Here is a 27994-nt window from a genome sequence, read left to right on the forward strand (position 1 = left end):
CATTAGGTCTTCCTCAGGCTTCAAGGCCAGCTGAGGTCACTTCCATCTTCCCTAATCTTCCAGCCAGGATCAGTATTCCTGCTTATAGGGTCCTGGCACCCCATAGCCTCTGTTTGCAGTGCTGTTCATTATGTTCCTCATTAGCATGGGGTATGTCCTGTCCCTTTTGAGTCCTGTCTCCATCAGGACTGTTTAGTAGAACTAGGCTCTCCACAGAGTGGAGACGTAACACCCGTTTTGGTTGACTCAAGTGACTTGTGGTTTACTGATTATAGCTGTTGGCGCAAAGACCACTGAGCTTTCTGGGAACAGTCACAGCCTGTGATTCTGCTCCCTTTCATGGCAGAACATTTCAGAAGACTCACACATACTGTACTCTGTCCCCCTGCCCCACTCAAGACAAGAAAGCTCTTGGCAAAGCCATCACTGACCTCCATTCTGGTAAATCCAGCGGCCAGTCCCAAGACTTTATGTGTTAAGCCTACTAGCTTTCATCACTCATTCCTTCCCTGGACTGTTTCACTGGATTGTCACCCATGATTCAGGCTCAATTTTCCTCATGCCTTACTGGGTCCTCCTGAATCCTTTTAGCGGGTCCTTATGTTTTCTTTAACTTCTCATGTTGGTGTGTCCAGGACTGTGGCCTTGAATTTCCTCCCAGTTCAAACTCACTCCCAAGGTGAACCCACATGGTCTCCTTTCTTCACCTGCCCTTGCTCGGACCCTTTCATGAGCCAGAACTTCAGCTCTTCAGCCGCACTCATTTCTCCTTGGGTATCCAGTGGGTATCTCAGTCTTCACATGACCGCAAGAAGGCCTGAACCCCCTCCACCTCCACCCCTGCCCCAGACTCCCAATCTTGGCTGATGGCATCACTATTTCACCAGTTCATCTTGCCCTAAACCTTGGAGTCTTCCCTCAATAAGTCTGCTCTTTCCCTCGGCGAGTGTCCCATCAGCATGTCCTATCAGCTCTGCCTTCAGACCTTTTCCCAAATCCCATTGCTTTTCATTTCCTCCATTCCTAATGCAATCACCTGTTGCTGGGGTAAATAAAACAGACTCTCACCTGGCCCCACCATTTCACCCCTCTCTTTCAGTTCATCTCCACACGGCAGGCAGAATATTGAAAATGTAAATACGTATATTGTAACTTACATAAATCTGTAAGTATGTAAATGCATCGCTTACTGGTTTAAAGTCTTCCAAAGCCTTCTCAGTAAAATTAGGACAAAATGGACCAAATTCCATCTCTTTAATGTGCTTCCAGACTTCAAGACTTGGCCATGCTGCTTGCTGACTTCTGTTCCATCCGCTTTCCCTTTGCCTTCCCCATGAAGCTCTTTCCTGCCTCAGGGCCTTTACATTTACTGTTCTTCCTTCCAAGATGCCCAAATCCCCAAGCTGGTTTCAAATGTTTTATGATGTTATTTAAAAAGTAAAACACTTGAAAATATTTTTTCTAGGAAACCTCTAATAGGATGTTTGGATAGGAATCCCAAAAGATTATTAAAAGGAAAAAAAAAAGGTTGAAGAACACAACTCTAAACACAGATCTAAAGAAGTAGGTTCAAAACACACGAATGCACCTTTGTACCCTGGGCAGGATGTGTGGAACAGTTACTGGAGAACTCTGAAAAGCGAATAGTAGCAGAAGGGTTGGAGAGGAAGACCAGATTTGAGCAAAGAATTTTGCTTAAATTACTTCTAATAAATTATAAAAAATATGACTTATAGGCAGCGTTTCTAAATTTCTATGTCCTAGATTTCGTCTCTACCATTGATGGCTATAAAAACAAAAACCTCATTTTTGTGCCTTCCTTGGAACCACACATTTCTGGCCATGAACACATTAAAAAAGTAGGCCTGTGCCTCATCTTTTTTGTCCCTTTTTTTCTGTCTTGACTGTAGACGTGAGGTCTGAACGCGAAGCACTGTGGGAAGACCACGAGATAACAGGAGTGCAGATGAAAGCCAGTAAGCGGGAGGCTGTTATCAGTTGGGAGAAGCTGGATTGGAATGCGAGAAGAAATGGCCCCCAATCTCAGTTGCTTTTAACAACAAAGGTTTATGTGATGTTGGAGATTCATGTCCATCGTTTTCTGACTGTAGCTCTGTACCGTGTTTTCCTGACTCTGGGACTCAGTTTGCTGAATGAGCTTTATCTGGAACATGGATGGTCTCATGGTCGAACTAAAAGATAAATTATGGTGAACTGGGTCTTGGCTTAAAAAAGTTGTAAAAGTTTTGCCTGGATGTCAGTTCCACGCACCTTTCGTGGGGCAAAGCAAGTCATGTGGCCAAGCCAAGCAGAACCGAGGTAGAGAAATAACAATCCTTTTCAAAGGAAGGCCAGGGAATATTTTCGACCACTAATATCACAGTCCAGGTTTCTTTTAAACTGTGTACAATGAACTCTCCTTTCTGCACATTAAATGTACTTCCTTCCTTCCCAGGACAGCCAACTCAAAAGTCCCATTTAACCGTAGCACCGGGCCTGGTGTTCACGATTTTTATGATACTCTCTCATCCGTCCGAATGTAGCTTCTCTTGTTCCAGAAACCCATGAATTAACAAGATGTCTTCTGTTCAACACACACTCAGTGTGTGAGGCTAGAACACAAACAAGGCAACTGCCAACGGGGGAACACACAGTCTAGTTCAAAGAAGTCTGAAATTGTGAGGCTATTTCAAGAGCTGGTACATAGGGGCGCCTGGGTGGCTCAGTGGTTAAGTGTCTGCCTTTGGTTCAGGGCCTGATCCCAGGGTCCTGGGATCAAGCCCCGCATCGGTCTCCCTGCTCTTCTGGGAGCCTGGTTCTTCCTCTCCCACTCCCCCTGCTTATGTTCCCTCTCTCGCTGGCTGTCTCTCTCTCTCTCTCTCTGTCAAATAAATAAATAAAATCTTTAAAAAAAAAAAAAAAAAGAGGTGGTGCATGGTCCCCAAATGGTGCTTCTGCATCCGATGGGGAGGACAGAAGTGCCCCCAGAATGTCTTTCTTCGTGGCTCTTGGCTCGACCCTCTGGGTGGCTCTTCCTTTTCTGTTATCCTCTTTGGCCATATTGGAAGAGTCCTTGCAGACTGAGATGTCTTGGCCCACCTCTGATAATAAAAAAAGGGGGAGGACTCCAAGTGACACTTTAACACATGATCAGTCATAGCCTCCTTTAGCCTCTGTTATCCAAGTTGGTAGCCCTTTGGTATTCTGTCACTCAGAATGTTAATCAGTTTCTTGTATATTTGGTTACACATGCCAACAGTCACACCTACAACTCCTCTTGACATTGGATTCTCAAAGTACTCTCCTCCTCTCTCCCTCCCCTTCCCCTTTCTCCCCTCCCCCCTCTTGATTTTGGATACTTTGAGCCTATTACATTTCAATAGGAAAACCTTCACCTTAATTTCATTTTGGGGGGCCATTTTGCCAACTTAAGTTATTTACAGGATATGATCCTAGTCCACTGAGAGATTTTTTTTTTTTAACAATTGATGAGAAGGTCACACTTTGATTTGCTATTTGCACAAGGCCAAGCTTAAAAAGGACTTTCTTATTCAAATCATTTCTCTATTTTACCTATTCACCTTTGGAGTTGAGAAGAAGTAGCTTCTTTCAACTCAGCGAGTCTAGAATTTTTAGTTTCTCTCAATTTCTTTCATTCCCATTTGCAAACCAGCTGATAGCTTTACAGATTGTCCTCTTTTATAGTACTCTGTCAAATGTCGTCAGCAGCAAATCACACAATTTGCATGTATTTTGCCAAAAACTTCACCAAAAATAATAAGCTCAATAGGGAAACTACCTGTAAATTATCATAAGTAAACATTTCTAAATGTTTCACTTGTATAAAGTACAACTGTCCTTTTAAACCTTAATAACAGTTTCTTTCTGTCCCCATCCCATCCCTGAAGCCAATGCCAAAAACTGTTTATGCTTGGTTTGGCTTTGTTTTCAGTCTGTGGCAACATGCTGTCTTATGTCCTGCATATTAATTTCTGTATTGACTAGAAAAGGTGTGGTTATGCTGTGCCTACAGGTCAAGCCTCCATCCGTGGTGTCTTATTTCCTTCTTCATGTCACGTGTGTGGCATGGACTGGCCACAGCTCCGTTCCACGTGATCTCCCTGCTGAGGCCAGGCTGATGGACAGCCGCTGTCTGAAATACTGCCAATGTCGTGGCAGAGAACAGAGTATGTGGAAAAACTTACGGCTGGAAATGAAACGTGTCATTTCTGCTCAGAGTCCATTGATCCAGGCAAGTCACGTGATCCAGACGGACAGCACACGTCAGAGAACTACAATCCTTCCCCCAAGGGAGGCTGCAAATATCTGTGAGCAATTATGTCTTCTTCCACGTGAGCAGAAGAGAAGAAGAGGAAAAGCCCATTTCGCTTTGGATTCGTTGAACTAGTACCAGTTCTGGACTTGCCTGTACATTGGGGAAAAAATAAAATTCCGCTTGACTCGTTCTTTATAGCTCGAGAATCGAGCAGGGCCTAATCTGGCATGAAACTTGCCTTTACTGGGTTTTATTTTCAATGACTCCCATTGTTTTAGGTTTTATTTGCTCCTCCTGCCTTTCCCCCATATCGGCCAGGTCTTTACTGTGCTTTCTTATGTTCTGTTTTCTTAATGTGTAAAATTTCTCATGCTCTTCTCTTATCTGAAGTTCTGGGGAAGGGTGTTCTATCCTGTTTCTGTTCGCCTGACTCTTGCTCACCCTGGATTGTCTCTGGCTGTGTTGTGTAATTTCAGATTGTGACCTCGTGGTTAATAAACTTTATTCCAGGGAATCTTGTCAGGGCTTGAGGGATTATTCCTCCAGGGAGATTTTGTGTTTGCTTCTACTAAGTAATACGGACCTGAGGCTCCTTTTATGTACATTTTATGACATTAGTCTTCTTGGACTATGTAAATAGCATATATGTGAATCTAAAACTAACATATGCAGAACCTGGAGTTATTAATTTTATTGGAGGAGTTTTTTTGTTTTGTTTTGTTTCTTTTATTTGGTTTGTTTGTTTTGTTTTTACCATCTAGAATATGGGTCAAGAGAGAAAATCTTTTTGTCTCTCTGAGCAGGTGAACAGATGTATTTTTTCTAGTTTGCCCGTTCAGAGCAGCCGTGGCTTGTACAGGTCTTGGCTTTGTGTGACAAGCAATAAGGAGAGGACCTTCCGTTGTAGGGACCTTAATTTTTACGTCCGTAAACAACAATTGAGAGTCATGGGCATTCTCAGTTGAGTTGGAAAATATAATCGGAAAGGAACAACTCTGTAGCTCTCTTTACGTTTGGCTGGCCGACCTGACGGAGTAGTGCTGGTGATTTGGGGTGGCCAGGGTAAAGGAGTAGCGTTTCCCATGGGGTATGTGTTAGAGCGTTGCTTCTATTTCTTCATTGTAGAGTGGCCTTGGAAGTAAACCTAGTCGAACTAATGTTCAGTTCTGAGCAGCTTTATAAAGGTAACAGGACGATAACAAAGAAGCCGTGGGTCTCACCTCCTTGGGTCATTCTGAGCTGCAGTGGCAAGAATTGGAGAGAGGGACCCCTGGAGATGAGGTCAGGGATGCTCTGAGGCTTCCCCACACTTGTCCTCAGACGGGCCCGCCTGCCCCGTGTTTGACCATTGTGTCAGTAATTGATTTTTTGGCTTTCAGCTTCAGTTACCACTGGGCTGCTCTGGGCAGTGGACGCGGCCCTCATTAACTGTTAGGCCTTTGTCAGCTGACGCTGAAGCCTCATCAGACAGGGGCGCTGGAGAGACACCGTGGAGGAGAAGCATTTGCTCTCCTGAACTTGGCTCCCTCAGGGCACAGCTGCCTGCAGCCCCCAGCCCGCCCTCTCTCAGGCCACCGCAGACCCTTCCCAGTGGGGAGCTTTCCCTCACACCCCCGGGCTTGCATTTCCAGCCAGTCCTGCAGGTGCAGAGCTCCGAAAGCTTCTCTGCAACCCAGTGAGCTCCACAGGCACCCTCCCTAGTAAGGTCTGGATCCCCGTACTTGGTCCTCCCTTCAGCCCGAGGAGGGGCAGCTCGTCTTCTGTCACTTAGAGCTCTTACTTCTCACGTGCCACCCCCTCCTTTCTCCAGTGCTCTGAGTTAGTAATTCTTCATATTAAAATTTCCTCATTCGGTTCACTGTGTGGTTGCTCTCTCCTGACTGGATGGACTGATACAACCATAGACTTGTCTTTTTGCCTATTATTGAATATCGAACCGTTTGGATCATAGTTTGGTCTTACTTGGTCATTTTTAATGGTCTCCCAGAGTTGACATCTAATCTTTAATGTAGGAAATACATTGATCGATATTGATCAGTTTCGGGTATGTTTTTCATTTAGGGTTGACCATACTATTATGTTTTCTGCATAAATAAAAATGAAATATATTTTTGTGTAATTTAGCTGTGATTCCATTTTCTCTTCATATTTTCCAGAATTCTTCTGCCTTTTTGGGGGAAGGGAGAAAAAACCCACAGCCAATCACACACACACACACACACACACACACACACACACGCACACAGAAAGGGAGAGAGCACACATGTGCTTAATGTAAGGAACAAGTTACTTTTGTAAACGTGATTGTTCTTAGCTATCACATTATGTCGTTTCTTCTCATCTTAGGTTAATCCTCATTTTTTTTTAAGATTTTATTATTTATTTGAGTGAGAACGAAAGTGAGAGAGATCACTGAGGGAGAGGGAGAAGCAGGCTCCCTGCTGAGCAGGGAGCCCAGTGTGGGGCTCCTGGGGCTCGATCCCAAGACCTGAGCCAAAGTCAGAAACTTCACCACCTGAGCCCCCCAGGCCCCTCTTCGGTTAATCCTCTTAAAGAGCTGTAGACTTTTCTTCCCATTACTATACAGTTTTGTTATGTGTGCCCTAATCTGTAACTTCGGAAGTGTGTGGTAATTTACTGGGTGTATGCATTACATTGTCTTACCTCATAGCCTCATAGTTAAAAAGCTTTTTGTTTGTTTGTTTGTTTGTTTGTTTTGTTTTCTGTCAGAAATGTCTTTGGAGGCTTTGCTAAAATGGTCATTTCTGTTTTCACTTCTTTTTTTTTTTTTTTTAGGTGTTTGTATACTGTGCAATAAATAACCTACCTGGAAAATTCCTTGACTAATATTTCTAAGTAAATCACAAAATGTCATCAAATAATGATGGTGATATAAAGATTTCATGTTACATCTCGTCTCTCCTGGAAACGGTGTAATATTTTGTCATCAAACATGACACTGGGCTTAAGGTTGAGATATATTTGGCCCGTATGTTACGAATACCCTTAGTCTTGTTTTACTAAGCACTTTTTTCAGTAAAATAAGTAATAAGTAGGCACATATGCCCTTTGAGCAAATTTTGAATTTAACACTTTTTTGGGTCTTTGTTGTGTTTGTTTTAGCACAAATGTTACATTTGATTTGAAAGCAAAATCTATGTTAAACTTTATGTTTTTTTAAAATTTTTTTTAATTTAACAATAAATAGCTAATAAAATAACATAAAAAATGAACACGAGTGTTGGGAAGGAGATATTTGATCATGACATTTTTGGGTTAGATATAATTTTTGTGGTGTACTGTTTGAAATTTCTATGTAAATCTCATACATTATACATATATATCCAATTTGTTTTCTGGAAAAAATAGACTATCAAGTCAATATTAAAGTGCTTCATAGTCAAAAAGATAACCCCTCTTCATTGAACAGTGGGCTTCAGGACATTGTATTGGAAGGCAATGAAATAAATGATTTATTTGTGTGCAACTTAAGATATAAAATGACTTGTGAAGATGAGAAGGGTATTCTGAGGAACAGTAGCATTCATGTGGGAAAAAATGAGCAAACCCTTCCAGAAACAATTTGTTAAAGTAAAACGACCCCAAAATTTATGAAAATCCTCCTACCAAATGTTATTCTTTTTTTTTTTTTTTCAAATTTTTATTGAAATTCTAGTCAGTTAACCTACATGTGATAGTGATTCAGCACTTCCGTACAACACCTGGTGCTCATCACAAGTGCCTTCCTTCATCCCCGTCACCTACTTCACCCATCCCCCACCCACCTCCCCTCTGGTGACCATCAGTGTGTTCTCTAGAGTTAAGAGTCTGTTTCTTGGTTTGCCTCTCTCTTTTTTTCCCTTTGCTCATTTGTTTTGTTTCTAAAATTCCACATATGAGCAAAATCACATGGTGTTTGTCTTTCTTGGACTGAACTATTTTGCTTAGCATTATCCTCTCTAGCTCCCTCTACATCATTGCAAATGGCAAGGTTTCAGTCTTTTAGATGGCCGAGGAATATTCCATTGTATATATATATACCACATCTTCTTTATCCATTCATCAGACAATGGACACTTGGGCTGTTTCCATAACTTGGCTATTGTAGGTAATGCTGCTATAAGCATCGGAGCGCATGTACCCCTTCAAATTAGTATTTTGTATTCTCTGGGTAAAATACCTGGTAGTGCAATTGCTGCATGGTCGGGTAGGTCTATTTTTAACTCTTGCACTGTTGGTGGGAATGCAAAGTGGTGCAGCCACTCTGGAAAACAGTATGGAGGTTTCCCAAATGTTAGCTCTAAAGAAGAATTGAGAAGTCTTTGCACTTGTTGATCTTCCATATCAGTTCTGCCCCTACTGCTCTGCTCCCCAGTCACTTCCCTCTCAAATGAGATTATGTCAGAGAAATTACTGTCATGTAACTTTAAGTAAAAACAGTTTGAAATTTTTAATAAAATGGCTTCTTTTTGAAAGAGCAAAAAATAAAATCTCATTAAGGAAAAAGCTCGGTAATGTGGCTTATACTGTGTGATTTTATATTTACTGCATCCTTTGGACCAAGTGTGATAAACTATAATCACACTACAGTCACCTGTGATTTCATTATACCTCTTAACTGCTTGTAGGGTTTTGCTTTTTGCATGCTATGGCTTCTCTTCAAATCACTAATCTTTCACTTTTTTTTCAGTAGGAAGGAAGTACATTTTATTTACATAAATTTGAGACCTCTTAAATATAAGATTCTCTCTCAAACTTGAAAGTTGATGACCAGTATATCAAAATTATAAGACAGAGTTGTTACATTCTAATATTTACCCAGAGCATAACAGTCATATAATTCATTTGACTACTGTTTCAAGAGCCATAGGCCAGAGCAAAATTAATTTTTATGAAGAAGAATAATGAATAAAAAGGGGAATAATGACCAACTCTAGGTTCTCAGTATGATTGGTGATGAATTGAAAGGAAATATTTTGGTTACATGTTATAAGTCCCCTATTATACATCATAAGTCCCCTATTATACTAGGTTGCTTGGAAGGTTACTCCTGACTAGAAGATACTTGGAGGAATTATATAGCCTTGGAGGTAAGGTGGTACATGACAAGTACCACCTCACCTACTGTGCTAGCCAGCTTCTAAGATGGCGGAGCTCCTTTGGCGATCAGGTTGCAATAGATAATGCAGCTTCTTTTAGTCAGAAAGTGTCAGAACATAGCAACTGACTGATTCCCAGCAACAGACTGCCATGTACCACCTGTGGGGTACTCTGCCATGAGACAGTTGAGTTGAAGGCTGAAAGTTTACCTACCTCCTTCTATTGCTGCTAATCCCACTACCTTGTAAACTCAGCTCCTTACATCATTGAAAGACAAGCGCTAAAATAAGGTTCCCCACACAGCCACTATTAGCCACATATTTATTTTTCTTTCTCAAGCACTGTGTTGTTGTCATGATGCCTAAACAGCTGTACTTTGCTCTGTTACCCTAGGATAGCCCCACAAATGCCCTAACTGAAAGGGGTGGCAGTGCTGCTCAAGACTGTTGGGTGGGCTCACTTCCTACCCGCATCCTCTGCAGCCATGGGCATCATGTTGGTGATATTCCCAGTGAACTGAGAGGAGACCCTTGTCATGCAAATCAGAGATTGTTTTTATAGAGTACTGTGAATTTATAAAATAAGAGTTGTGATAAATGAAAGTATCTCTTCATATTGGCAGTGTGTTGCCGGGAATCAGACAGTTGCTATGTTCTGACCCTTTCTGACTAAAAGAAGCTGCTTTATCTATTACAACCTGATTGCTAAAGAAGCGCCACCATCTTGGAAGCTGGCTACCACACTAGGTATACAGTTAAGTCATGGGAAGGTATGATATTGCCTTAGAGTTGACCATGGTTAAATGCTATACTTAATAATTGTGTGTAATATACACAACAAGACATATGGTGGGAACAAGGACTGTTTTTTGTAGGTTCTTGACATTGATGACAATGAAATTATTATTTCACTATTGAACATAGGATGCTGGGCTTTTTTTTTTTTTTTAAAGATTTTATTTATTTATTTGACAGAGATAGAGCCAGCCAGCGAGAGAGGGAACACAAGCAGGGGGAGTGGGAGAGGAAGAAGCAGGCTCATAGCTGAAGAGCCTGATGTGGGGCTCGATCCCATAACGCCGGGATCACGCCCTGAGCCGAAGGCAGATGCTTAACCGCTGTGCCACCCACGCGCCCCTGGGCTTTTTTTTTTTTTTTTTATCCATTCAATAATTTTTAGAATTTATCCTAGTATCCTCAGTTTATTAAGGGTTTTTAACTTTAAAGTACCCATAATGATCATTTTCAAATGTATTCTTAGTAACCATTGTTAGGACTAGAGTGCTGTAGCGTATTGACTTAAGAAGTCTGTGAATCATCTTTATGGATGTACCAGTATTGAAGCATCCGTGTGTTCTGGGGAGGAACCCCATGAGGCAGTTCTCAAGGCCTCCAGCTGCAGATAAGCTACTTAAAGATCATCGGAAACCAAAGTGTTCTCAAAACAACTGAGTTTCCAAAATACATGCTGTGATTAACTATGTCTTCCTTGTTTATAATGGCTCTGAATCATACAGTTCCTTTGATAAGGCCTGATGCATCTTTGTGTTGAATTTATTATTTGCAGATGTGATAAACACTTGACTTCACCAGGTTGATTACAATTAATTCTACTTAGTTTTAGGGTTGCGAAATATGCTCGTGAGTGCTCCCCTCTGTCTTTAAGTCAAACATGTGAATTTATTTCTAGGCATGTCTTTTAGCTCTGCCAAAGTAGTCTTGTGCAAAGACACTGTTTCTAGAAAGCCTCTGAGGATTTGTTAACTGGTATGAGAGAGGCAGTTTCTCAAATAAAGGAGGAGCTCTAAGGAGAAAAACCCGATAAATGCCCTCATGGTGCCCATGCACTTTACTCTTTAGGATTTTTCAGCTGCAAGACCGGAGTATTGTGAGCCCTGAATCAGTCCTTTCTGGAAAGGGGCCATATCATCTGTTTTTTCTACTTAAATGATTGTTATTCCATAGGTCTGAGATACAAGGATTTGGAGCCTGGGGAAAAGCCTTCAACTTAGGATAGGCTATAACAGGAATAATGAGCAGATTTTTAATTCCTCTCTGTTTTCTCTAGTACAGGGAAAAGGAGTTCTTCCCATGATCTGGCCTCCCTCCTCTCAGGAAACATGTTGGGATTTGAAGCCAAAGAACAGTGAGTGTTAAAAGTATTCTTTTGCCTCTCCTTGTTCTCTCATTGTGTGTTTCACTTGGGGGCTGCTCTCAAACGTATGGTTTTGTCAGCCTTAAAAGTAAAACAGCCTGTTATTTTACCAGAAAAATCGGTTTATTTGGACATAGCAGAAGAACTGTAATTTGGGACACACAGCTGTGGCAAACTATAGGCAAATCCAGAGATCGAAAGGAGAGGAATATTACTGGGTAGAGAAAAGGAGGAGGTTGGAAGGGCCTGCTTTAAAGGAAAGCCCATTGGAGGAAAGTGAGAGTTCAAGGTGGTGACAGTTGGCTGAGTTGTGGTATTTTCTTACTGGCTGAGCTTGTTGCTGGGCAAGGAGAAATTCTTCCTTCCTCCTGCAGGAGTAGTAAAGTATGCTTCTTCCTGTCGGGAATGCAATGGAACAGAAGAGATAAAGCATCAGAGTTCCCCCTTCTGGCCTCCTGACTCCATTTTTAAATGAGTTTTTTTTACTCAGTTTCATAGTTTAGACAGGGTTGTGCTGGTAAATGTTTAATGACTGGCTCTATGAGAAAAGTAAGCACACACACACACACAAGTTAATGAAATTCATGATACTGCTTGAAGGTTGATGCAAAAATTTCTATTAAATATTTCTTTATATAGTTTAGAAATAAATTTTAAGCTAAAGTGCTTTCTTGATTTTCAGATTAGACATATAACTTCAAATGAATTGCTATTTCTTGCAAAAGCTATTATCCATTTTTACAATTTTATTGCCAAAAAGAGTGTCACAAAATCAAACTACTGACAACTGTTTCTGACTACCATCCATTTCATCACAGAAATCATTTCACACCACTGACCAGTGAGTTTAGTGCTGGCATGAATGTTGGTTATTTTCTGTTATTTCTTTTTAAAAATTTCACCAAATCAGAAAAATTTATGTCAGAATATTACTCAGATGTCAATAACATGAGCAACTACCTTGCTGAATTGGATAGTTTTTGAATACTGGAGGAATATTTTTAAAATATTTTGGGTTCTTTACAGTGTAATAGCTACAGATACATCCTACTTTTTTTTTTTTTAAGTTTTTATTTATTTACTCGAGAGCAAAAGTGAGTGAGAGAGAGCACAAGTGACTATACCACTTTATTTTCTCACCAGCAATGTATAAGACATGGAATTTCTCCACATTTATGCAGGCATTCGGTGTTGTCATTATTTTTATTTTGGTTGCCTGGTAGGTATATATTGATATCTCATCATAGTCTTAATTTGCATTTCCCTAATGGTTGTTAGTGTTAATGTTTATTAATTTCCGTGAAGTGTCTCTTTGTGACTTTTGCCCATTTTTAATGGAATAGTTTTTTTGTTTTTTTGTTTTTTTACTATTGAGCTTGGAAAATATATATATTCTAAATTTAAATTTGTCATATTTATAGTTTGCAAATGTATTCTTTACATCTGTAGCTTCTCGTTTTAATCTTCTTTACAGGACTTTCATAAAACAAACATTTTTACTTTTGATGACATTTGACAATTTTTTTCCTCTCCTGGATGGTTTTGGTTTCATGTTTAAGAACTTTTTGCGTAGCTCTGGATCCCAAAGATTTTTCTATCTTTCTTTCTAAAAGTTTTACTATTTACATTTTACATTTAAATCTACCATCAGTTTTGAGTGAATTTTTGTGAAAGGTGTGAGGCTTAGGTTGTTTCCTATTTTTGCTCATTGGTCAACTAGCATTGTTTGTTGAAAAGATTATTCTCCTCCCTTAAATTTCTTTTTCATCAGTGTCAAAAACTATTTATCCCTTTCTTATTTATTTTAGGGGGGTTATTTATCCCCCCTACTACACAGTCTTGATCAGCATAGTATATAATAAGTCTTGAAACTGGGGAGAGGCATTCCTCCCACTTAATTCTTTCTTTTCAAAGTTGTTTGATATTATAGTTCCTTTACATTTCAGTATTAAGTTTTAGGAGTTTTGGTTTTGGATTTTTGTTTTGTTTTGTTTTTTGTGGAGTCCTTGTGATTTTCCACATGGACAATCCCATCATCTTCAAGTAGAGGGAGTTTTATTTACTCCTTTCAAATCCATATGCCTTTAATTTATTTTGTGCTATGAAGGAATTCAGAAGTTGAGTGTAATGGTGATAATGAATGTTTTTGCCTTATTCCTGATCTTAGGGGGGAAGCATTGACTTTCTCTTTATTAATATGATTTATCTGTAGGATACTTGAAGATGTCCTTTATCAGACTCAGGAAGTTCTCTTCTATTCCTACTCTGTTGAGGGTTTTTAATCAGGAAAGGATAGTGAATTTTGTCAAACATTTTCTCTGCTTTCAGTACTATGATCATAGTTTTCTTCTTTATACTATTAATACGGTAGATTACATTGACTGATTTTGAACATTGAACCTGTCTTGCATTCCTTGATCTTTATACACTGTTGGATTTAATTTGCTGTTATTGTTTCTTTTCTATGTTCATAAGGGATATTGGTTTATAGTTTTATTTTGTACTGTTTTTATATGATTTTAGTATTGGGCTAATTTTGGAATCATAAATTGAGTTAGAAAGTGTTTTTTCTTTCATTTTCTGGAAGAGATTGTGTAAAATCAGTGCTATTTCTTCTTTAAACATTTGGTAAAATTCTTTAGTGAAACCATCTGGGTCTACAGATTTTATTTGAGTGAAGGTTTTTAGTTACTATTTCCATTTCTTTAAAAGTTACAAGAATATTCCATCTTTCTAATTTGTCTCAGATGAATTCTTCTAGTGTGTGGTTGCTTGCAGTATTCCCTTATTATCATTTTAATGATCTGTTATATCCCCGTTTTATTTCTGAGATTGGTAATTTCTCTATTCTATTATCAGTCTAGCTAGAGCTTCTCAATTGTCTTGATTTTTTTTAAAAGATGTTCTGTTGCTATGGTTTTTCTATTGTTTTTCTGTTTTTAATCTCATTGAGTTCTCTTTTTTTTTTTATTAATTGATTGATTGATTTTAAAGAGAGAGAGAGCAAGAGCGGGAGGGGCAGAGGAGAGGGAGAGAAAAAAAAACTCAAGCAGACTCTGTGCTGAGCATGGAGGCCAACTCCGGGCTGGATCTCATGACGCTGAGATCACGACCTGAGCCAAAACATAGTCAGATGTTTAACTGACTGCGCCACCCAGGTGCCCTGAGTTCTTTTCTTATCTTTCTTTCTTCTTGCATTGAACTTATTTTGCTCTTTTTTTTCTATATCTTCATGTGGAAATTTGTGGTAATGATTTGAGAACTTTCTCCTTTTCTAATGTGAACATTCAGTGCTAGATTTCCCTCTTAGCATGACCTCAACTGCATCCTACAAAAATTTTTAAGTGAACTTTATTTTGAGATAACTGTAGATTCACATGCAATTGTAAAAAATTTTACAGATACCAGGTAGCATTTACTCAGTTTCCCCAAAAGGTACCTCTTGCAAAGCTTAGTACGATGTCACCACCAGGATGTTGACATTGATATAATCACTATAGAATACTTCCACCCCGGCAAGGATCCCTCGTGTTTCCTTTTTATAGCACAGACACTTCTCTGCTACCCACACTCCCTCTTGACTCTTGGGCCACTAATACAGTTTCTGTTTCTTTATGTCATTTCAAGAATGTTATGTAAATTGAATTATATAGTAGGTAATCTTTTGGGATTGTTTTTTTAAAAATAGAATTTATGGGCACCTGGGTGGCTCCGTCAGTTAAGCATCTGCCTTCAGCTCAGGTCATGACCCCAGGGTCCTGGGAACAAGTCCCACATCGGGCTCCCTGTTCAGTGGGGAGTCTGCTTGTCCCTCTACCCCTCCCCCCTGCTCATGATCTCTCTCTCACTCCAATAAATAAAACCTTTAAAAAAATTTAAAAAATAGACTTTATTTTTAAAAGCAGTTTCAAGTTGACAAACATTGGGCAGAAAGTGCATGTATGTCAAACGCCGCCTCTGCCTCTGTGTTGGTGCGGTACGTTTGTTACAGTTAATGATCTCTATCGGTATATAATTATTAATGAAAATCCGTAATTTACAGTACGGTTCACTCTGTGTTGTGCAGTTAGTTTTGTGGGTTTTGACAAATGCATAATGTCACGTACCCACCATGTAGTATTATAGAGAATGGTTTCCTCGTCCTAAAAATCCTCCGTGCTTCATCTCTTCATCTCTGCCCCCTTCTACCACCAAAGCCTGAAAACTACTGATCTTTCTTACTGTTCTTATCTATTTTTCCTTTCCCAGGATGTTCGTAGACTCGTGCTGTATGTCGTCTTTTCAGACTGGCTTCTTTCACTTAGCAGTATGATTTACGATTCCTACTGCCTTTTCTTGGCTTGATAGCTCATTTCTTTTTATCACTGAATAATGCTTCCTTATATGGATGTGCTATAGTTTATTTATCCAGTCATCTATTGAACTGAATTGTGAATAAAACTGCTATGTTTGGGAGGTGTGTATACATATATATATGTATATATATATAAAATCTTAGCTAGATCTAGATGGCTGACATTTACTTTTATAAGCAACTGTGTCTTTCAAAGTGGCTGTACCATTTTTCACTATAAGCAGCAATGAACAATAGTTTTCTGTTAGTTCAGCTCCTAGCCAGCATTTGGTGGTGTCAGTGTTTTGGATTTTGGTCATTCAAGTAGGTGTGTAGTGGCATCTCATTGTGGTCTCACTTTGAAATGACTAATGACGTAGGATATTGAACACCTTTCATGTGTTTATTTGCCATCTGTATATCCTTTTTGGTGAAGTGTCCCTTTACGTTTTTCATCCATTTGCTAAACGGATTGTTGAGTAGTTTTTTACCGTTGAGTTTTGGGAGTTCTTTATATATCCTAGATACTAGTCCTTTGTGAGATATGTGCTTTGCAGCTCTTCTCTTTGAGTCTATAGCTTGTCTTTGCATCCTCTTAAAAGAGAGGGTGTTAGTTTCTTAGGCCTGCTATAACAAATTATCACAAACGGGGGTTAAAACAGAAATGTATTCTTGTATAGTCCTGGCAGGAAGAAGTCAAAATTAAATGTTAACAGAACTGGTTCCTTCTGGATGCTCAGAGAGAGAATTTGTCCCATGCTTCCCTCCTGGTTTCTGGTGGCTTCCAGGAATCTTTAGTGTTTCTTGGCTTGTAGCCATATCACTTCCAATCTCTGCCTTTGACTTTCACATGATCTTCCCTTCTCTGTGTCTTCTCTTTGGTCTCTTTCAAGGACACTTATTGTTGGATTTAGGCCCTACCTGGGCCCTTAAGATGATACAAGATTCTGAATTTCCCAGAAAGAACACAGATAGCAGCCCAGAATCTAAGCAGAACCTGAATGGCTGGGATTAAGGAGAACCAGAAGAAAGGTGTTAGGAATGAAATGACATATCATGTAGAATTTAATTTCTCTGTGATAACAAAGGAAGAGGAGATTCATCTGGGGAATCCCAAATTTTGTCACCAGATTTTAAAGAGAAAACTGTCAGTGATCCAATAATATTGTTATTTTCCAGTGACTGCAACAATTTTAGTTATTAGTGCCAGCATTGTGTTATTTGGGTGCCATTCTTATAGGATGGTCTTTTATTATTGGTTGATTAACATACTGGTGAGTTCAGCTGGACTGTGTAAGAATGTATAGTTTAAGATGGGAAGATAGAGGTCAGTTTTATTTATACTAAGTAGAAAGTTGAATGTAGTCCAGTTCTGACAAATTTCAGGATTTTAGAAGACTCATGGGGCAAGAGAAGAAACCTTAAGTGACAGACCAGTCTGTCTCACTGCCCTCTTATGGATTCTAGCAGCAGAGGGTGGGATTGGGTTGATGACCCAATGAAATACAGTCACAATGTTCTGATGATCTACAAACTCTCAAAAAGCCAGCCATACCCCTTGTTTGGTGCTAAGTTTGTTGTCGTCACAACAGCTGTAGTCTGTTTGCTCTTTTCCCCACGAGAATGGCACTTCTACCCCCAAGTGCCTGCAAGATGGCTGCTCTATCTAGAGTGCTGAAAAAGTTCCGTTGTAAAAATTACTGCGCATTAAGGTGACCTGCTTCAGAGGCCTCTGCCACCATTAACTAGATAATTTTCAGCATCCTGTTAAAAGAGTTGTGGCCAATTAAATCCTTATTTGTTGTGGGTGAATCCGTTACCATTCTTTTAAACTTTTTGTAAATCTGAGCTTTCTCAGAAAACGTGAGTGGCTCTGAAAAGAGCCTTTGGTTCAGTTTGGGTTTGTTTTCACTTGCTAAGCTTTACTGCTTGTGAGGTATTACTTGCACTGGACTTTATGATGGTGGCTCTCGGTCTTCTTGGGCAGCAGCACGGCCTGGATGTTGGGCAGGACGCCGCCCTGCGCGATGGTCACGCGGCCCAGCAGCTTGTTGAGCTCCTCGTCGTTGCGGATGGCCAGCTGCAGGTGGCGCGGGATGATGCGCGTCTTCTTGTTGTCGCGGGCCGCGTTGCCCGCCAGCTCCAGGATCTCGGCGGTCAGGTACTCCAGCACGGCCGCCAGGTACACGGGCGCGCCGGCCCCGACCCGCTCGGCGTAGTTGCCCTTGCGGAGCAGGCGGTGCACACGGCCCACCGGGAACTGGAGGCCGGCCCGCGAGGAGCGCGTCTTGGCCTTGGCGCGAGCCTTCCCTCCTTGCTTGCCGCGTCCGGACATAGCCTAAAAACTGGCGTGTAATAACGGAGAAAATTTCCGTTAGGTCAGGTACCCGGCCTATTTATAGTCTGATGATAGGTTGTGAGGTGCTGTTTGGTTGGCTGATAGTCTACCAATGAGAGAACGTTTCTGGGATCACCTCATTTACAAACACACCACTACCCATTGCCCAATCAGATGCTGGCTGCCTAACACGTCATTGAGCACTGTGCCTATAAATACCGCAGTTGGCCTCTTGAAGTGCCACTTGTTGGCACACTGGAGCTGTTCACCGGCCATGCCAGAGCTGACTTCGAAGGGCACTACCATTTCCAAGAAAGGTTTCAAGAAAGCCGTAACCAAAACTCAGAAGAAAGAAGGAAAGAAGCGTAAGAGATGCCGCAAAGAGAGCTACTCCATTTACATCTACAAGGTGCTGAAGCAGGTGCACCCCGACACCGGCATCTCGTCCAAGGCCATGAGCATCATGAATTCTTTCGTCAACGACATCTTCGAGCGCATCGCGGGCGAGGCGTCGCGCCTGGCGCATTACAACAAGCGCTCGACCATCACGTCCAGGGAGATCCAGACGGCTGTGCGCCTGCTGCTGCCTGGGGAGCTGGCTAAACACGCCGTGTCTGAGGGCACCAAGGCCGTCACCAAGTACACCAGCTCCAAGTAAAACGATTCCAGTCACCAGACAAGCTTTATATAACCCAAAGGCTCTTTTAAGAGCCACCCACACTTTCCAAAAGACTGTAGGCTCTTAGTTGTAAACTGTACGTGGGTAGGTCTTCTGACCTGGAAACTGCTGGTATAACAAGCAAATAGATTTCTTGGTCTGTTTGCCAAGTTTACTTTGCTCACACCATATAATGTTTGAGAAATAAGTAGATAAGGTCTCACTTGGGTGGTTGCAGGACTATCTTTCAGTTTCAAATACCTAACTGAATTGTTTATGCATTTCAGTTAGACTTGAGATCTAGGTGAAGCAATTTGGAGAAGGGAGTCCTTTGAACAGAAAGTGGCTCCACTAATCCTATGTCCTCAGGGAGGTCCTTACATGGGCCCGAGGGCCACAAGGAATATGGCTTGCCTTTCTGTAAAAAAGTTTTGAAGTATTTTGTATCCGAGGACAGTGAAAGTCTGGAGCAGTGGACAGACTTTATAGACCTTGAGACTTACAGACTTAAGACGGTCTAGTATGGGAGCATTAGTCACAGCCGTTTTACTTCCTCTTTACATTGGCTGCGGTGTGTGAAAAAACTCATGGATCCGGCTAGCTGCCCATAAGCTGCTGCTATTTGAGGCCCAAAGCCTGGAGTTTCTTGGTCTGATCTCATCTGAACATTTATTGTGGTTTCTAAACTGGGCTGTTTATTGAGAACAGGTTGATGGGAGTGTGGAGATCTTGCCGTGCCAGCTGATTCACACTGAAACCCGATAAGTGGCTAACTGGCAAACAAGTAACATTAACTGAATTAACTCTTTTGCATTTAACTTACAAGTTCTAATAGGGTCATTTGTTTTTTATATTGTGATTAGACCATTAAATTGCATTTGTGCCTTATATCACTGGACTCGAATACCGTGATGTTCTAAATCGGGTCATATGGTTTTTATCAAAATAGGATGCCCAGTATTCACGGCAGAAGATATTGGGTACAAGATCTAATCTGTCATAATCGTCTGGACTCTTCTGAGCGAGCCCACAAGCATTTTTAAAAAATCACTGAAAAAGGCCATGGAAATTGGCAAAAAAGAAGGGATCAAATTATTATGACTACTTCCCAGAAACCTGTGGTTCAGCTAGAATCCTCAGTTGGACTGTTGATTTCTATTTTCTTCCCTTTTAAAAAAGATTTAATGTATATACATCTTTACAAAAAAATAAAAATAAAAACAAACTGTAATACCATTTGATTGAATATGTATAGTAAAAATTCATAGGAAAGAAGTGTCACATGCCCCTGCAGAATCCCAGAATGCTTTAGCTGGGAGTCCTCAAAGGAGCTAATAGATGGGACATCAGTGCCACACTGTATGGGAAGGGGGCATCATCTCTAGTCGGGGGTCCCAGCTGCCCTGATAAGGCCTTATGAAACAGCATGTCTCTGCATAGCTCCAAATACTTATCAACTCTAGAGTGGAAGAGTATTGTTTTTCTGGCTGGTTCTTTCCCTTAGTAGCATGTATTTAGGATTCATTCATTTTTGTTATGTGGACTAATATCTTTCTTTTTATCACCAAATAACTCTGTTGTATGGCTAGACCACAATTGGTCTATCCATTTACATATTTCAGGGGCTCTTGTTTGCTTCCACTTTTTAGCCGTTGTAAGTAAAGTTGTTATAAGCATTTTTTGTGCAGGTTTTATGTTGAAACAACTTTTCAAATAATTGGGTAAATATCACGAGGAGTACAATTGCTGGGTTGTATGTTTCGCTTTATAAGGAACTGCTAAACTGTCTTCCACAGTGGCTGTGCCATTCAGCATTCTCACAAGCAGTGAATGAATGAGAAGTCCTGTTGTTCCATACCCTTGTCAGCATTTGGTAATGTCATGTTTTAGATATTAGCCGTTCTAATAGTAGGTGTGTAAATAGCTCATTGTTTTAATTTGCGTTTCCCTAATAACAGTTACATTTGAGAATCTTTTGATACGCTTATTCGCCATCTGTAGATCTTTTTGGTGAGATATCTGTGTAGATCTTTTGCCTATTCTTTAATTGGGTTTATTTTCTTACTGATGAGTTTCAAGCATTTTTTAAAATGTATTCTGACTACAAGTCCTTTATCATATACATGATTTGCAAATATTTTCTCCATCTGCGGTCTGTCTTTTCATTCTCTTACCAGTGTCTTTAGCAGAGCATGGGTCTTTAATTTCAAAAATGTCCAATTTCTATATAATGCAAGCCACAGACATTGGCCACATATGTCACTTTAAACTTTCCAGTAGCCACGTTTAAAGTAGAAAAAAGAAATTGGTGAAATTAATTTTAATCAATATTTTGTTTAATGCAATATATCAAACTTTATAATTTCAACATGTAATAAAGATAAAATTATAATAATTTAATTTTTAAAAGTTAGGTCTTTGGAATCCAATGTGTATTTTACACTTACAGTGTGTCTTTGTTCAGACTTGCCACATTTCAAGTGCTCAATAACCACATATGGCTAGTGGCTCCCATACTGGACACTATAGCACTAAATCTACGCTAGGTAGCCTCAGCCACACCCCTTGCTCTAAATACCTATGGCAGACTCACAAGTTTATATCTGCAGTGTAGGGGTCCCCATGGATTCCAAACCAGTAAATTCAGCTGCTTTCTCATCACCATTCTGACATTGTGCAGCCACCTCAAAATTTGCTCCACAAGCGTTCGCGGTCCCTCTTGACGGTTCGCAGGCTCTCTATCTCCATGTTCCGTTGTATCCATGGCACCATCCCATTCACATGGAAGAGCAATGCCTGCCTGCTGGAGCAGTACAGTGAGGACTTAAGTTGGTCTGGCTCTTTCTGGCCCCGTTCCCCGGAAGGGTTTCCCTTGCCCCGCAAACCTCATGGTCCCATCTGAGATGAGACTGGGAAGCTTCTCCTTTGACAATTGCACCAGCAGAGGTCTTTCTCCTGTTTTGGGTTCAGAGGCATTACGATAGCTTGAGGGCAATGACAGCATCTGGGTTTCTCAACAGGCGTAGGTGCTCTGTCCTTTTTCCAGCCCTCGTCTTCCTGCCACTTGTTATGTTTTCTGTTCTGTGGCATTACAACATCACAACCTAGAATTAGAGATAGCGAATACCCCTGCTTCCAGGGCAAATGCCAACGGGTAATCATTGCAGTGATGTCGGGTGGAGTAAACATCTAGAAGTGCTTAGGGAGGGGAGCACCTGCAGGATCTGCTCTCCCCAGTTCCCAAACCCAACCTCACTGTATTTAAAGCAGAGCCCTAGCGGCGCTGTGGCCCTTTCCCCAGAAAATTCCATCATGCCAATCCTCTGTTACTCAGTGATTGAGGTGCTGGCCACAGGCAGATAGCACCTTTCTTAAAACACACATTTTAAAAACCTGAAACAACAACAAGAAACCTGGTGTTTTAGCTGCTTTCCCATGCATTGTCTTGGACTAAAGCTTTCCTCTTATTTGTCTGACATTAAGGAAGTCTTCAGAGGTCGCAAACCCATTCTGATGTCCTTTGTGCCACCAAGCTCCCTAAAGCTGGGTTCTGGGTCCACATTTGGTCTGCAAGTCTGATCTAAGGAAAGACCGTTTGGGCAGCAGCTTTGCTTTTCTAATAACAAACGTTTCCAAGTTCCTAGTGGAGAATGAAGAAATTCGTATCTCTCGGCAAGTCTTACATATTAATGAGAGTTCAGAGTATTTACAGAACCTGTGGGAATAAGGGGAAGCATGGCTTAGAGGAAAAAAGATCGTTTAAATGCTTACTTTACTAAGAAAGCATAAATACAGGCAGTTCTTGAGGTAGCGTAAAACCTAAAAAATGATGATGCAAAGCAATGTTAATAATCAATGGGAAAAATCATCATTACTCCATAATTTTTAAACATTTTTATCCAGACATTTAAAAACTCCCTTAACCGTCTATTATAATTATAGAGGGAAGTGGAAAAGAAATACTTAGGACATTGTAATTTAAAATATTAACACCATTAAAGAATTAAATTCTCATTTCTTTTTTATAAACTTACTGCAAGTAGTGGAACACGCCCACCTTCCGATACAGGGAGCGTCTTTTCTATACCTTGGCGAACTGTGATGGCTCTTTCTAAATTCGGATCAGCTTCCATCATTTTATTCTTTGCATTTTCAATGTTGTGAAATATCTTTGAGAATTCCTGTAGCACGAAGCGTTTTGCCAGTGTCACTTTCCCTGGAACATCTTCATCCTTTTTGACACAGACACTTTCTGATGTATGTCAGCGAGTTCACTGTCACCGAGTTCCTCTGGTCGTGCAGCTAGTCTCTCAATAGTGACAGCACCAGCAGTCTCACTGCCAGCTGTTTCTTCTGGAACTCCTTTTATATTCAACTTGAATTCCACTTTCAGGATTATTTTTTTTTATTTTTTTATTAGCCTTTCATCTGATGGCCACCTCCCACTTTTGATGATCAGTTCTTGTCATGTACATTTATCACTGGGAGACAAAGCGGCAACTAAAAGTACATGCTTCCTGTTTGTGCGTAAACTGAGTAACACATGCAGTGTCCAGAAACCAGCACATTTTAAAATAAGTGACGTGGGACGCCTGGGTGGCTCCATCGGTGAAGCGTCTGCCTTCAGCACCGGTTGTGATCCCAGGGTCCTGGGATCAAGCCCCATATCAGGCTCCTTACTCAGCGGGGAGTCTGCTTCTCCCTCTGCCTGCCACTCGCCCTGCTTGTGCTGTCTCTCTTACAAATAAATAAAATCTTTTAAAAAATAAGTAAATACAATAAGTGAGGTGATAGGTCATGATGGAACACGATGTGCATTTGTTATTTGTGCAGTGACTTGTGAACTGAAGACCCAGCGCTGAAGTTTGTAATTTATGCAACTACTCACTACTGAACTTTGTAGTGTGTTGTTGGACAATTGATGTAATTTAACTGAACTGTTGCAACTGAAATTCATTTATATCAAAACCATGCAGTGTGAGAATTGTCTCTATGAAGTAAGCACCCCACTAAAGAAGCTAGGAAAAATAAAAATAAAGTGAGTCAGTAGAAGCCCTAAGGTTAAAAAATGAAAAACCTGGAAAAAAATACTTAGGAAAAAGAAATGGCAAAACTGTTTTTAAATTTTTCAGTACAGTAAAACTGTAAGAAATGCAGAAGTAAAGAAATAGCAAATAAATACATTTTAAAAAATTAAAAGATTAGCCTGTAACTGATAGGGTTTGTTAAAAAGTGAGAAAGTACAAACACAAAATTAGGGATAATAAAGGACTTGTAGTTACAAACACAGTGGAGATAAAATCATTAGAGACCAGTTTGCTTATCTCTAAGATGATATCTTTAAATAATTTTCTTGTAAAATATAATTTACCAAAATGTATTACAAATTATTAGCAAATCTAAACAGAACAGTTTCATAATAGAATAGGGAAAATGGTCAAAGAACTGTGAACTGAAAAAGAGACACCAAGTACCAATTGTTTTAAAAGAGGAATTTCACCGAAGTTTTCAAGAAAAGAGAATTCCAATGTGTTCAGTTTCAGAATACTAAAAAGAGTTATTTTCTAGGGGTGCCTGGGTGGCTCAGTCCATTGACATCTGACTCTTGGTTTCGGTTCAGGTCATGATCTCAGGGTTATGGGATCGAGCTCTGCGCTCAGCAGGGAGTCAGTTTGGTATGCTCTCTCTCCCTCTGCCACTTCCCCCCGCCAACTCGTATGTGCCTGCGCACATGGGCATGCACTCTCTCTCTAAAATAAATAACTCTTTAAAAGAATAAAAAGATCATTATCTTCCATATTATTTTCATGAATTGAATAAACATTTATATCAAAAGCAGAACATGATTACACACAAAAAAGGAAAATAGAGATTATCTAACTTATAATATTGAAGCATAAATTGTAAATGATATATTGGTAACTGGAATTCAGCACATTAAGTGAACGACAAGATGCCCAAGGAGGGTTTTATGCAGAAATGTAAGGATAATGCAGTTTTAGGAAGTTTATTAAAATAACTCAATACATCTAAAGAGGAAAGGTTTATGATCAATCCCCAGTGATGCTGAAAAGGCATATTCTAAAACTCAATATCCATTCTTAACTTACGGCTCTCAGTAAAGCAGACATAGAAGAATTCTTTCTCATTATTATGAAATGTATCTAATGAGAAATAGTCCAGAAGATTCTTCAGCAAAGTTACGAAAAAACAAGAATGCCTACTCTCTTCATTTCTATTTAACATTATGAAGGCTACGAGCCATTTAAATCAGACAAAAAAACAACCCCGCAACCCGCCTCCCCCCGCCACCCCCCCGCCACCCCCCCGCCACCCCCCCGCCACCCCATCCACATGTAGATTACAAATGCTGAGAAAAATACTAGTAGCCCTAGAATAGAATGTGAATCTTGGCACCACTGAAAACAATACTTACAACCAGCTTCAGTATAGCAAGTATTTTTAAATAAGTACCTGGTCCTAAGCTGACTAAACAACTTTCACTGTTTCAGTAGACCCAGCGCCTATTTTTACCAGTTTTAGAGACAGATTTTTGCATTTTCAGCTTGCCACAATGTAGGAACCAAGCCCTATCAGCAGAGCCACAGCCCTTCTCCAGGAAATGTAAGTGGCTCTGAAAAGAGCCTTTGGGTTATTTTTAGGTGAAGACGCTTACTTGGGCAAGTTTACTTGGAGCTGGTGTACTTGGTGACGGCCTTGGTGCCCTCGGACACAGCGTGTTTGGCCAGCTCTCCGGGCAGCAGCAGGCGCACGGCCGTCTGGATCTCCCTGGACGTGATGGTCGAGCGCTTGTTGTAATGCGCCAGGCGCGACGCCTCGCCGGCGATGCGCTCGAAGATGTCAGTAACAAAGGAATTCATGATGCTCATGGCCTTGGACGAGATGCCGGTGTCGGGGTGCACCTGCTTCAGCACCTTGTAGATGTAAATGGAGTAGCTCTCTTTGCGGCTTCTCTTACGCTTCTTCCCTTCTTTCTTCTGAGTTTTGGTTACAGCTTTTTTGAAGCCTTTCTTGGAAATGGTAGTGCCCTTCGAAGTCAGCTCCGGCATGATGAGTGTACAGCTCAATAGCGTTACAGCTCTCCAGTGACAGCTCTAGCCGCTCCAAACCGCACCAAGTAAGCGAAGAGCATTGAACCCTAGCGAGAGCAGTATTTATAGGCACAGTTATGAAGTGACGCGTTGAGCAGACACGGTCTGATTGGTTCGTGGGTAGTGGCGTGAATGTAAATGAGGTGATTCTGGCGAGGCTTTCTGATTGGCTAGACGGCCATCAGCCAATCAGATAACAAATCACAGCCTACTGTCAGGCTATAAATAGGCCCCGTAGTTTTTTTTTTTTTAGGTGCTGTAATTTCCTGCGGTGCGTCCTGCTGTGTCTGGGCGCTGGAAACAGGGTGGCGAAGCACTTGCTAAGGCTAAGTCCAGTTCATCTAGAGCCAGCTTGCAGTTCCCAGTGGGTCGAATCCACCGTCTGCTCCGCAAGGGCAAGTATGCGGAGCGCGTGGGGGCTGGTGCACCGGTGTACCTGGCGGCAGTGCTGGAGTACCTCACAGTCCAGATTCTAGAGCTGGCGGGCAACACCTCTCGTGACAACAAGAAGACGCGTGTCATCCCCCACCATTTACAGTTGGCCATCTGCAAAGACGAGGAACTGAACAAGCTTCTGGGCGGAGTGACCATCGCCCAGGGCGGCGGCGTCCTGCCCAACATCCAGGCCGTGCTACTACCCAAAAAGATCAAGAGTCACCACCACAAGGTCCAGGGCAAGCAATTTCCAAGTCATGAATCCCAATGAGTGACAATGTTTGGAGAAGAAAAACCAAAGGCTCTTTTCAGAGCCACTCAAATGATCAGGGAAGACTGCATAAGCTGCCATGTATGTGGGATGCCTATGTGTATATGCAGGTACACATGCCCTGAATCTTGGTAAAAATCCCAGCGCTCCAAAATTACCTTTGGTTCTACTAACGGGTTCTTTTGAGTTTTAAAGCTGTTGAGGCTCAACCAGCTTTCCTGGTAAGTGGTCAGCAAGGAATTGAAGGTTTTTTTGAGAGAGTACAGTGGGAGGGGCAGAGAGCAGGAGGGAGAATCTGAAGCCGTCTCTACGTTCAGCGGCGATCCCGCTGTAGACTTTGAGCTCCGCAGCCGAATCATGACCTGAGTGGAAATCAAGCCCTTCACCTAACCCACTGCCATCCCAGCACCCCAGCCAGCAAAGAGTTTAGTCACATACTGAAGCTATCGGGAGGAAGAGCTATAATTACTCTGTCATTAACAACCACCACTCAGTTTGTGAGCTAATGTAAACAGGTGACTTTTTTATTTTAGAGAGAGCATGCATATGAGAGTGTGGGGGAGGGGCAGAGAGGGAGAGAATCCCAAGCAAGCTTCACACTCAGTTTGAGCCCCACCTGGGCTTGATCTCCAGACCCTGAGATCATGACCTGAGCAGAAATCAAATCTCTCACTTAACCCATTGAGCCATCTGGGTGCCCCTAAACCGGCGACTTTAACGCTCATATTTTAGTGAGTTAAGGACTATACTTAAGTGGTAATTGGATAAGAACAAACAGGAGGGGGCGCCTGGCTGGCTCAGTGGGCAGAGCATGTGAGTCAATCTGGAGGTTGAGTTCCAGCCCCATGTTGGGTGTAGAGTTTACTTAAAATCTTAAAAAAAATGAAGAACAACAAACAGGAGAGGTATAATATAGCTTCCAGTTTAACTGGTGGCAGTCCCACAGCACGTCAATCCAGCAAGGATGTGTGGTTTTCTTAAAGTATCTTCTGAAAAGGAATTTCCTTTCAAACATGCTAGCATCATTCGGTATCCTGAAATCTTTAGACACTATATTAGTAAACCAAAAGTTAGCAAGTTAATCTTAAAATTTAGGGCATATGTGAATATTTGATATGTGTGGTTTTATACACATGCTTAATAGAAAGGACTAGATGGGGCGCCTGGGTGGCTTAGCCGTTAAGTGTTTGCCTTTGGCTCAGGTCATGATCCCAGAGTCCTGGGATCGAGCCCCGCATCGGGCTCCCTGCTTAGCGGGAAGCCTGCTTCTCCCTCTCACACTCCCCCTGCTTGTGTTCCCTCTATCGATGTCTCTCT

The 27994-nt window shown here is 41.2% G+C and overlaps 5 protein-coding genes across 6 annotated transcripts in view; 3 read left to right on the forward strand and 2 right to left on the reverse strand.

Annotated features, from left to right (window-relative positions):
* SLC17A1 (solute carrier family 17 member 1) overlaps window positions 1-27994 on the forward strand; it is a 156522-nt gene that overhangs the window by 66212 nt on the left and 62316 nt on the right. For both annotated transcript variants that reach the window (XR_006780155.2, XR_015722530.1), the window contains exon 13: window positions 11444-11521. The gene's annotated coding sequence lies outside the window, so the exon portion shown is untranslated. The remainder of the gene's footprint in view (window positions 1-11443; window positions 11522-27994) is intronic.
* On the reverse strand, window positions 17770-18198 carry LOC123794243 (histone H2A type 1-H-like). The gene has a single exon (XM_045800475.2). The coding sequence runs from the start codon at window positions 18196-18198 to the stop codon at window positions 17803-17805; it is 396 nt and encodes a 131-aa protein (XP_045656431.2). The 3' UTR covers window positions 17770-17802.
* Window positions 18155-18908, forward strand: LOC123794245 (histone H2B type 1-A). The gene has a single exon (XM_087857907.1). The coding sequence runs from the start codon at window positions 18314-18316 to the stop codon at window positions 18857-18859; it is 546 nt and encodes a 181-aa protein (XP_087714033.1). The 5' UTR covers window positions 18155-18313; the 3' UTR covers window positions 18860-18908.
* On the reverse strand, window positions 25490-26084 carry LOC123794244 (histone H2B type 1-A). Its single transcript, XM_045800476.2, has one exon. The coding sequence runs from the start codon at window positions 25927-25929 to the stop codon at window positions 25546-25548; it is 384 nt and encodes a 127-aa protein (XP_045656432.1). The 5' UTR covers window positions 25930-26084; the 3' UTR covers window positions 25490-25545.
* Window positions 25931-27993, forward strand: LOC123794155 (histone H2A type 1-A). The gene is given in 3 exon segments (XM_045800364.2): window positions 25931-25965; window positions 26096-26229; window positions 26232-27993. Coding segments are annotated over 3 exon segments (615 nt in total). The 3' UTR covers window positions 26678-27993.

This window comes from Ursus americanus, chromosome 32 (assembly GCF_024610735.1).
Source record: "Ursus americanus isolate L20-20 chromosome 32, mUrsAme1.1.p, whole genome shotgun sequence".
Classification (NCBI taxonomy): Eukaryota; Metazoa; Chordata; class Mammalia; order Carnivora; family Ursidae; genus Ursus; species Ursus americanus.

Excerpts from the sequence above, each read along its gene's own strand:
- LOC123794243 (XM_045800475.2), bottom strand. The coding sequence starts at position 18,198 with ATGTCCGGACGCGGCAAGCAAGGAGGGAAGGCTCGCGCCAAGGCCAAG.
- LOC123794245 (XM_087857907.1), top strand. The coding sequence starts at position 18,314 with ATGAGAGAACGTTTCTGGGATCACCTCATTTACAAACACACCACTACC.
- LOC123794244 (XM_045800476.2), bottom strand. The coding sequence starts at position 25,929 with ATGCCGGAGCTGACTTCGAAGGGCACTACCATTTCCAAGAAAGGCTTC.